General features: G+C 50.3%; 1 protein-coding gene across 1 annotated transcript in view; it reads left to right on the top strand.

The window, feature by feature from the left end:
* The window catches only part of LOC139331217 (SUN domain-containing protein 1-like), a 12,550-nt gene extending 2,154 nt beyond the window's left edge, over positions 1–10,396 (top strand). Inside the window, exons 2-20 of the mRNA XM_070962598.1 lie at positions 274–450; positions 613–809; positions 1,097–1,123; positions 1,219–1,485; positions 1,927–2,076; positions 3,000–3,080; positions 4,625–4,700; positions 5,281–5,333; positions 5,445–5,596; positions 5,767–6,015; positions 6,273–6,365; positions 6,450–6,517; positions 6,610–6,754; positions 7,082–7,369; positions 7,576–7,660; positions 7,778–7,893; positions 8,814–8,981; positions 9,055–9,147; positions 9,534–10,396. Of these exons, the coding sequence (XP_070818699.1) occupies positions 347–450; positions 613–809; positions 1,097–1,123; positions 1,219–1,485; positions 1,927–2,076; positions 3,000–3,080; positions 4,625–4,700; positions 5,281–5,333; positions 5,445–5,596; positions 5,767–6,015; positions 6,273–6,365; positions 6,450–6,517; positions 6,610–6,754; positions 7,082–7,369; positions 7,576–7,660; positions 7,778–7,893; positions 8,814–8,981; positions 9,055–9,147; positions 9,534–9,650 (2,529 nt within the window). The 5' untranslated portion in view covers positions 274–346 and the 3' untranslated portion in view covers positions 9,651–10,396. The remainder of the gene's footprint in view (positions 1–273; positions 451–612; positions 810–1,096; positions 1,124–1,218; positions 1,486–1,926; positions 2,077–2,999; positions 3,081–4,624; positions 4,701–5,280; positions 5,334–5,444; positions 5,597–5,766; positions 6,016–6,272; positions 6,366–6,449; positions 6,518–6,609; positions 6,755–7,081; positions 7,370–7,575; positions 7,661–7,777; positions 7,894–8,813; positions 8,982–9,054; positions 9,148–9,533) is intronic.
* Positions 10,397–10,675: the final 279 nt, after the last annotated feature.

Below are 10,675 nucleotides of genomic sequence, written 5' to 3'. Positions count from 1 at the left end.
AGACTGACTGGCTTCTGCTGCTGTTCAAGGTCCTCTGGGTGGATTCTAAGATCTGGACCGGGGGGGGCTCATCTCATGGAAGGAGGATCTAGTTTAAAAACGAAAATGGACTTCAGTCTGTGTCTGTTTACACTGAGTCAAACCAGCTCCACTCAGACTGCTGAGTTAGCATTTAGCAGCACGACATGCTGATTAGCACTAAACACAAAACCTCCCTTTCTTCTCTCCTCTTCACCCTCTCAACCCCATCTTCCTCCTACTGCTCCCCCTCAGCTCCGGCTACTCCTCAGCAGCGTCCGACTCAGAGAAGGAGCAGCAGTTCGTGTCGTTCTTTAACACGGGGACCATGTCCCGGTGCAGCCTGCGGCTCGATGACGGCCTGCTGGACCGCGGCCTGCCGCACAGCAGCACCTCCTTCAGTGTGGGAGGAACCAGCTGGAGGGGCAACAGGTGTGTGATCAGGTGCATGTCTGCACCTTTACTACTGTTCTACACTAGAGACACAGCTCCTCATTTCTACTCCTGCTCCTCTCATTCTTCCTGTTGAACATCTTTCTTCTCCTCCTTCCTGTCCTTTGCTCTGTCCCGCTCCTCCTCCTCCTCCTCCTCCAGGTCGTTGAAGTCTCGTCGTTCTCAGCAGCTCTCTGTCTCCTGCTCAGAGTCTCTCCTCCTCAGCACTCCTCGTAAGCACACCTCCCAGTCGCTGCTGAACAGCAGCCTCCACAGCATGGCCTCCGACGCCTCCCTGCTCTCCTCCCTGCTGGACGACTCCTCCGTCCAGGAGACCACAATGGTCGACACCTTCTGGGGTACAGCTCTTATTTTTTAACAGTATTCGAAGTATTTAAAGTACCTCCAACTGCAGCAGCTCCATCAGTAACATGCTGCTCTGACATTGAAGCTTCAGTCTGAACAAACTGATGAAGTCACAGGGAATCAGAGATCAGACACAGGAGACATTTCACTGCACACACAGTACTTTCACTGCATGAAGCTAACTGGCATCCAGAGATCGGCTATGTGAGACTTTCAGGGCAGAAACTTGTTTCCAAAGACTTGAACACTGACGATGATCTTCCTCCTCTTGGTGTTACAGGTTTGGACCATGATGTCGACCCTAAAGGTGAGTTCAGTCTTTGTTCAGCGTTTGATGTTTTTTCTTGCTCGATCATTTCAGTGATGAATGGATGGTCACATGATTTCCCGCCTCTGTCACAGAGAGCACCATCGTCGCGGAGCAGAGCACCGTCCTGGCGGACCGCACTCTGATTGGCTCGGACGGCCTCTGTCCCAAACACCCGGTCCAGACACTCAGCAGGGTTTACTGTAACGACTGTGAGCCGCACGCAGATGGGAAGGAGTCCACACACCACCCCTCCTCTAAATACACCTCCTCCTCCTCCTCATTGACGGGACCCTCAGAGCCCAGAGACACAGAAACGTCCACAGTCTACTGCAGAGACCGGAACCGCAAGACACGGACAGGTGAGCACACAGAGGGGACATGAGCATCGTCTCAGACCCCTGTGGTGAGTTTAATGCTTGGTCCTCACCTCTCATTCACAAAACCAGGAAACGAGGAAAGAGTTTTATGTTGTTGAGGTGATGGATCTGTCCTCAGATCAGATCAGTGTGTGTGTGGTGGAGCCGAACTGGACCTGTTGACAGTTCAGTCCACGTGCTGTGCTGTGCTGTGCTGTGCTGTGCTGTGCTGTGCTGTGCTGTGCTGTGCTGTGCTGTGCTGTGCTGTGCTGTGCTGTGCTGTGCTAACAGTGGCTCATGCAGCAGCTGCAGAGGTGAGCTCAGCTCGCTCTGGGACGCTGAAGGCTTCCTCCTCTTCTCACTTTCACTGAAGGTTTTATTTCCTGGTTTCCTGCAGATATTTGCAGAAATCTACGTCGGTTAACCACTTCCTCTTTGATTCAGGTGCAGATGTGCTGCAGCTGTGGTTGAACTCCTGTCTGCTGTTTGTCAGGAGAGCTGCAGTCTGCTGTGTGACGCTCACCTGGCAGGTGTGTCAGGGGCTGGCCTCTAAGGTCCACACACAGACTGATAACAGGCGTGGAGGTGCTGACTGTAAGTCTGTGTTTTGAATCCACTTCTTTTCCTCCCAGACACTCGTGTGAAGATCTGGAGGTGAAAATAAACTTCTAGGAATCTGTTCTGCTGCTCAGCAAGAGCATGTTTAACATGTTTACAGGGACTCTTCTGTCTTCTTCATGGGGCCGTCACTTGGTGTCCACCTGGACTTTACCTGCACATGCTATTGGAACACCTTTCCTCTTCGTCACTCCAGCTCTCTCTCTTTTTCTTTTTTTTCTTCTTCTTCTTCTTCTTCTTCTTCTTCCACATCACAGTTACTTCCTGTCTGCAGGAGCTGCTGTGCTGAAAGTACAGCCCATCATTAAGTGTGTCAGTAAGTTGTTGTTCCACCACGAACCTCCAGAACCTTCAGTGCTCCTTCATAGATTCTTCATCACATCCTTGGTTAGTACAAAGACAAGCCCCCAGACCCAGAGAACCTCCTTCACTTTCCCTAAAAACTCCCAAACACCATTCCTGAGCTCAGTCACACAAAGGCCCAGTAGAACCCCTTACAGGAGACCTGGAACCTCATCAGGAACCACTAATACCTCCTCAGTGACAACTAGACCCCCATTAAGGAAAACTAAAGCTAATCTAATGAACCCAGACCCCCCTAGAACCTCCTCAGACCCTGGAAACTGACTGAATCTGGTGGTGAATGAGCTGTTTGGGAGTCGACGTCTTTCTTAATCCACGTTCTGATTCCATCAGGTCAATGAATTGTTGTCAGTCTGACTCCGATATGGATCCTGTCCTGGTTTTCCTGTTTTCCTTTCACTGCTCACCTGCTATGTTTCCCTCCCAAACAAATGGGCTGCACCCCTTCACTTTGGCTGTTCCCCCAGCAACATGCAAATCTGGGTGGAGGAGGTGGTGCTGGTCTGAGTCCTGACTGTGGTTCCTCTCTGTTGCAGCTCGATCCCGTCACTGTGGAGTCATGAACCTGAAGGAGTCCACCACGAACCAGAAGGAGCTTCATCCCAACAGATCCCTGTGTGAGCTGTTCAGGACACACACACACACACACACCCACACACACACACACACACACACACACACACACACACAGACACAGTTTAATTGATGAAAAATCAGCTCACATTCTGTCTTTGTCTTCATGCTCAGGCTCAAACCCGCAGTCAATGCTAACTGTTAACAGTTCAGTGTTTGTGTGTTACAGCTGGTAAAACTCATTAGTGAGCCTCACTGCTGTTCCTTCACTGCCATGAACACACACACACACACACACACACACACACACACACACACACACACACACACACACACGGCAGCACCACATGTGGATTCATCCACCTCTGAAAATCGTCCCAACAGATGCTATTGTTTGTTTGTTTGTTTTGTTTGTTTGTTTGTTCATTTAGACTGATTTAAAACTACAGCGAGCAGCTGTTTGAGGAAACGAATGAAGCTTTTAAACATGAAACTGGTCAGGAGTTTTTTAAGATTTACGTCTTCAGCACGAACCATTGAGCTGAGAGCCATAGGCAGGAAGTCAGCGTTGAGAAACATTTGTATTTGTCGCTTCACTGAGGTGGATAGAAACCAGTGGATGCCTGAAGTTGGTCTCGTCTGTCTCGCCTCAAACTGTCTGACTTTAAATATGAGACGAGCAATGAAAACAGCTGGTGTGAGGTTTACATGACACATACATGTTCAGGGGTTGGAGCAGGTTAACCTTCAGACTGTTTGTGCAGCTTTTACTTCCTGCTTTTTGTCGTCTGTCAGTTAAACACACTCCTGCGCTGCTGACGCCAACAGGTGACGGCTGTCAGGAGAGGCGTCGCTCAGGGATGCAGTCTGTCACCTCACCTTCACCTTCATCTTCACCTTCTTGGTCGTGGTCCTCAGTGGCTTCCTTTGTGTTTGGGCTGATGTGGAGTGCTGCCGTCTTCACAGGTTCAGTCAAAGCTCACTGTTTGTCACTGACAGTAAAACCAGCTCTGCAGCTTGTGAACATCAGTGAACATTTGGGACGTTTTCATTAAAAGCTGCGTTTTCTGCCTCCTCAGCTTCGGCTCTCGGTCAGCTGACTCTCACTACAGCTTCAGCAGTTTGGCCTCAGACCACAAATCTGTGTTCAGCTTGTCGGAGCGCCGGCCGCTCTGCAGGTTAAGGCCTGGTGATTGATTGATTGATTGATTGATTGATTGATTGATTGTGACGCTCCTCCTCTCTGACGTGCAGCATGTTTGGAGCTCCTTGTTGGATCTTTCTTCTTCTGACCTTTTGAAATGTTTGTGACTCAGGTGATTCTGACCTTTGACCTCTCTGTAGTTATTCCTGGTCTGCCTCTTGCTTGTTCCTGTTGTCTCCATCTTCTTCAGAAACAATGGTTCAGTAGCCAAATTTCTGCTGCGCTGCATTCAAAGACCCCTCCCTCAGACGAAAGCCTCACAAGTGAAAATGGATCTGAATTATGCTGGAAACCACATAAATGACATTAAAGAAAAAAGTGTGTGTGTGTGTGTGTGTGTGTGTGTGTGTGTGTGTGTGTGTGTGTGTGTGTGTGTGTGTGTAGGTCAGGCTGCAGTTGATGTGTACAGTTGGCTCAACAGTCGATGGCATCACGTGACCTCCAGCTTCCTTCTGACTCGGCAAGTTGTTTTTTTTTTTCTTGTCTATGTTGCGTGAGGCTGAAGATGTCTGGTTAAACACGCTGTCATGTTGTGTGTGTGCGTCGGGCCTTGTGGCTTCAGACTGTGTGTTCGGTGGTTCATGTGTCTGTTGGTCAGGTCTGAATGTGCAGTAAACCCCATCGGTTTGTCTGCAGCCTCATGCTGTTTGCTGTCACAAAGGAGTGAAAGCTACGTTAGCTTCTCAGGCTAAAGCCTCAGTTTGAGCAACAGAAGACAAACACACCTGATGAGTGGAAATGTCTGACTGTGCTGCTCAGACTGCTGCAGCTTCAGCCCGCCATCATCAGGTCGAGTCCCGCAGTGCAGGAAGGGCTGAGCTGTGGACACGATGATTGGGTTTGAGGAAAACAACAAGAACGTCGAAGAAGGAGAACCTGAAAACGATTGAGGCTGAAGGAGAAGTTTGAGCTGCTGTTTTTCTGTTGTGATGAAAGAAGCCTCTCAGCTTGCAGAGGGTTTATTCTGCTCAGTGTCAGACTGTGATGAAGGGTGAAGCACCTCCTCTGTTAATCACACATGTTGTTGTTTCCTCCTGCAGGCTTCCTCTCAGACTCCTCCTGGTTCTCCTCCCTCTGCTGTTACTCCTCTTCAGTAGGTTCCTGTTTCTTGTCTGTTGTGTGGAGACCGACACCTGGCTGCTCATCCAGCTTTTGAGTTAAAGGTTGTTGTTGATCTCTCGGGTCTTTTTTGATGTTCTTCCAGCTCTCAGCATCACAGGGTGGAGGACATCCCTCTCCAACACCCCAGTCCTCATGTCCCCCCAGAGACAATCAGCAGAGGGCGCCACGGAGGAGTCGAAGGAGGCGCCGCTGTACATTCCACCTCCACTGGCTGAAGCCCCGACAGGAGAGGAGGTACTGACACCACCCTCCTCCACCACCAGCTGTGCAGATCTAAACTACTTTCATTGTCTTTGAATTATTTCATTGTCACTGTTTAATTTGTGTCATTTAATGGTCACAAACTGTTGTTTGTTGATAGAAATCCTGAAAAACGCTCAATAACCTTTATCTCACTTTCACAGGAAGCGTCTGCGGCGGCACAAGAGTCTGCAAGACTCGTCCGTCTGGAACAGAGTCTGACGGCGCTGTGGGAGCGGGTGGAGGCCAGAGGGCGTCAAGCGGAGCAGAGACACAGCGAGGTGCTCCAGCTGTACACTGACCTCCAGCAGCAGGTGGTCTCTGCTCAGAGCGGCCTGCTGGACCAGCAGCTGGACGGGCAGCTGGACCGGCTCAGGACAGGACTGGATGTGGAGAGACAGCAGAGGGAACAGGTCAGACACTGGACACATCAGGATGTGGACATGAGGTTCAGCTCTGAGATAATGAAAAGCTGGGGGGTCGGGACCCTAAAAGGAGTTGTGATGGAGCTGAAGACGCTTTAAAACAGTTTACTTCAAACACCCTGATCAGTCAAATCTGAACACATGAAAAATGCAGATGTTCCTCTCAGCAGGTCTCAGGTCTGCCTGCTGTGGATCCTCTGCACACTTTGCTCTGAACGCTGAGTCTGTTTGCTTCCTGTCTGCAGAGTTGTCAGCAGCATCAGCTGCAGCAGCAGAGGCAGGCGTCTCGTCTGGACCAGCTGGAGCTGCGGCTGCAGACGCTGGCTGCTCAGACGGAGGTAAAGACATGTAGGACATGAGACAACCGTCTCTGGACCTCCTGAAGCTGCTCTCAGTCATATGCTTTGGTTCTCTGTTCTCAGGAGGTGCAGGGGAGACAAGACGCAGCTGCAGCAGTCTCACCCGCATCAACACTTCCAGCTGCTGTCAGGTAACCTTCGTCCTCCAGGTGTGAAAAGAAGCACTTTAACCCGCGTACCTGCCGTCACAGTGTGAGCACAGTTGTGTTCTAACTTCCTTTAGTGTTGGTGTGGACCGCCAGTCCCATGATGCTTTGCTGGCGGAGGTGGCACGGTTGGAGGCGGCTCTGGAGGACATCAAGCAGGACGTGGAGGGTCTGTCTGGGTGTCGGGACGGCTGCCGACGACTCGACAGGATCCAGCAGACGGTGAGAGACGACCCTCACATCATTATTTCTTAAACACAGAGTGGAGACAGCGATGCTGGACTGGCTCGCTGTCCCCGTCCCTCGGTGTGCAGCAGACAGTGCAGCTGCTGTCTCCGTCCCCCGTCGATTTGTGACGCCTTTTTCAGACACTGATGAAACGATGACAGACAGATGAACGTCTCTTGTTTGTCAGCTTGGCTCTAATAGAGAAGGACAGCTGAGCATACTGAGCGTCAGAGTTTAATTCTGAATTCTTTCTCTGAGCTGCTCCCAGGTTTCCTTTTTCTCTGCTGTTACTGTCAATCTTCCCCCCATGTCCTCTGGCAGATGTCGGAGCAGGTGTCCGCTCAGGTCCATGAGGAGGTTCGGACTCTGGTCTACGGCAACCAGCTGACGGTGAGAGACGGGGCCCGCGAAGGCACCTCCGGCCTCCCGGAGTCGCTCCTCCAGTGGCTGTCGGAGCAGTACGTTAGCGGGGCCGACCTGCAGACGTCGCTGGCCTCGCTGGAGCTCAGCATCCTGCAGAACATCAGCCTGCAGCTGGAGCAGCGCCGCACAGAGGAGATGGTCAGTGAGGCCGACCCGGGCGCCGCCGGGGCCACTGTGACCCAGGAGGTAAGAGGGTGGCGGCTGGATAGTGTAGTGTAGATAAATGCAGGCCTCATCAGCCCTCCTCAGGTTTACTGATGGTTCTCTTTCAAATGTGCCGTCATGTGTTCATATTTTTCTGTCCTAGCCGTGAACTCTGAGGCTCGTCAGACTCAGTCATAAAGCCTCTTGTTTTAGCTCCTTAGGGCTCACCAATCACTCGTCTCTTCCAGGACGTACGTGTGATCGTGAAGAATGCTCTGCGCCTGTTTTCTCAGGACCAAACCGGCCTGCCGGACTTCGCTCTGGAGTCTGGAGGTCAGAAACAAACCGGCAGATCATCTTTATGACTTCCTGGGGCTGTTTAGGGCTGTCAAATGTCTGAACATTCAGCTTTGTACCGTTTGAATATCTAACACCATGGTGGTCCTGCAGGGGGCAGCATCCTGAGCACTCGCTGCTCCAAGACGTACGAGACAAAGGCCGCTCTGCTCAGTCTGTTCGGACTTCCTCTCTGGTATTTCTCTCAGTCTCCTCGAGTTGTAATCCAGGTAACACACCTGTCAACAGACACACGACGCCGATGTCTTACCAGCTACTTCATTTTATTTCATTTTCAGTTTTCACCTGCAGCTTTCAGGTTCATGACGTCCATTTAATTCCACCGGTGGAAGTGCTTTCTGCATGCAGTAAAAGTACTGTAGTATAGTCAGCTTCATGCAGTAAAAGTACAACAGTGCAGTCAGCTTCATGCAGTAAAAGTACAGCAGTGCAGTGAGCTTCATGCAGTAAAAGTACAGCAGTACGGTCAGCTTCATGCAGTAAAAGTACAGCAGTACTCTCAGCTTCATGCAGTAAAAGTACAGCAGTACTCTCAGCTTCAAGCAGTAAAAGTACAGCAGTGCAGTCAGCTTCATGGAGTAAAAGAGTACTCTCAGCTTCATGCAGTAAAAGTACAGCAGTGCAGTCAGCTTCATGCAGTAAAAGTACAGCAGTACTCTCAGCTTCGTGCAGTAAAAGTACAGCAGTACTCTCAGCTTCATGCAGTAAAAGTACAGCAGTACTCTCAGCTTCATGCAGTAAAAGTACTGTGTGCAGTAAAATGTCTCCTGTGTCTGATCTCTGGTTCTCAGTGACTTCATCATGTTACTGATGGAGCTGCTGCTGGTGGAGGTACTTTAAATACTTCAAATACTGTGAGCTAGTTTAGGCCAACGTATGGGTCGGGCCCCTCCAAAGGGTCACCACATCAAACTGAGGGGTCATCAAATGAATTAATGAATTTGTTGTTCAACAGTTTAAATTTTATGGACAAAATCTGAATGCATTTCATCAGATTTCATCCTTCTGTATGCTCATGAATGTGTGATGATGCGTTGGAGGAAATCACACTGAGAGTACTGAGAGTACTGCGATACTGAGAGTACCGCACTGCTGCTAGGCTCCACCGTGTCTCTGACTCCTCCTGCAGCCGGACGTCCATCCAGGGAACTGCTGGGCCTTCAGCGGTTCCATGGGGTTCCTGGTGATCCGCCTCTCCACGAGGATCCTCCCCACCGCCTTCTCCCTGGAGCACATCCCCAGAGCGCTGGCGCCCAGCGGGACGCTACGCAGCGCCCCCCGAGACTTCAGCGTCTACGTAAGAGAGCCAGCAGCAGAGCGATGCTGTCTGCATCGTCCTTGAGAGGCTGAATGGTCGGTCTTTGTTTCAGGGTCTGGACGATGAGGGTCAGGATAGAGGGACGCTGCTGGGCACCTACACCTACGACGAGGATGGAGAAGCTCTACAGACCTACGCCGTCACTGTGAGTAAGGACGGCCTTGGCCTGCTGCTTCCTCTGATGAGCATGTATAAGGGGTTTAAAGTGTCTTCGTCGGTGGTTTGGGTCATGTGGAGGTGAGACGGATAAAGCGGACACTGTTTTCTGCTCGTCCACACCAGAATCCAGATCCAGATTTTACACGTCTAAATGTTTCCTGTCCCGAGAGGACACCAGGTCTCCAGAGAAGCCAAGGTTCGGTCCACTCGGTGACGTCTCAGTCCAGCAGCTGTTGCATTTGATCAGAAGTTGCTCAACAGTGACAGCCACCTCAGTTCTGCCTTCTGATTGGTTAGAGTGTGTAACAGCTGCTCTGTGACTGTCCTCGCTGTACATACGTGGTGTGTTTCACGTATTTTGTCTTTGGACAGGAGGACAGCGACCGAGCCTTCCAGATCATCGAGGTACAGGTGCTGTCCAACTGGGGCCACCCGGACTACACCTGCATGTACCGCTTCAGAGTGCATGGAAGACCCAGAGACGCCTGAGGACACCGCCGAGACGATGTGGAGTTATTCCATGCAGAGACACGGAGGACTCGTCTGTCTGCGACCTGCTTCAGTGACCTGAGCCCGACGACCTGCACGCTTCACTCCACTGTCGACTCTCCTCTTTCCTTTCAGACCAAACGTGACGCGTGGACGAAGGACTAAGGATGCTGAAGGCTTCAATGTCACGTTTTGACTTTTATTAAACATCCTTCATGTTTTAGCCCATTTTTCTTTACTTGGTGACGTTATGGCCGTGTGGACAACGGTCACATGACCGTACAAAGAGCCAGGTGTTCCTCTGAGCCACAGCACAGGTACAGCAACACACGACTAAAACTACGTTTGGAAGATAATGTTTGACTGGTCTTCTGTCCACAGCAGACTGGATTGTCTCACCTCCACCTCACGGCCAGTCTGAGCCATCGAGACCGAAAGCTGCCAAATGTTCAGATGAGTGTGAGGAAATGTGAAGCTGTCCTCTGAAATGTCCAGCGCACTTCGATGTTTGACATTTGAGTCAAACAGTTGTCTTGGACCAATGATCAATAACTGCTCAGATTTTGCACTGATGGACTTCAGTCTGTAAAAAATCCACCTTTATTTTCCTCCTCAGGTTGATGGAAAACAGGTTTACTCCTCTGAAGGTGACCTCTTTGAAATAAGATTCTCTGTGTGTGCGTGTGTGTGTTTTCGTTTGTATGTGATTTCAAGCTGGACATAATAAAGATGAAACTTTATGTTTTTAAAAAAGAGCTGGTGTCTGAATATCTACCAAGCTTTTATTTTGAAAGGAGGAATGTATTGTGAGTTGAGTTTAATTCACTCCGTTTAATTCACTTTTCAGTGCAGCCTGTAGTCCTCCTCCTCCTCCTCCTGCCGACAGTATTTTTTTTAGTCCACACACGATGATGACACTCCCTCTCTTATTCTGATTGGATCCCAAAAACCACAAAAACCTGAAAATAGACACAAAATGTTCATGTTTACACCTGAGCAGGTGGATCTCTCCCTGAGACAACACA

The sequence above is a fragment of the Chaetodon trifascialis genome, chromosome 5 (assembly GCF_039877785.1).
Source record: "Chaetodon trifascialis isolate fChaTrf1 chromosome 5, fChaTrf1.hap1, whole genome shotgun sequence".
Classification (NCBI taxonomy): domain Eukaryota; kingdom Metazoa; phylum Chordata; class Actinopteri; order Chaetodontiformes; family Chaetodontidae; genus Chaetodon; species Chaetodon trifascialis.
The sequence above is the reverse complement of the archived record's forward strand: the minus strand, read 5'-3'. Positions and strand labels throughout refer to the sequence as shown.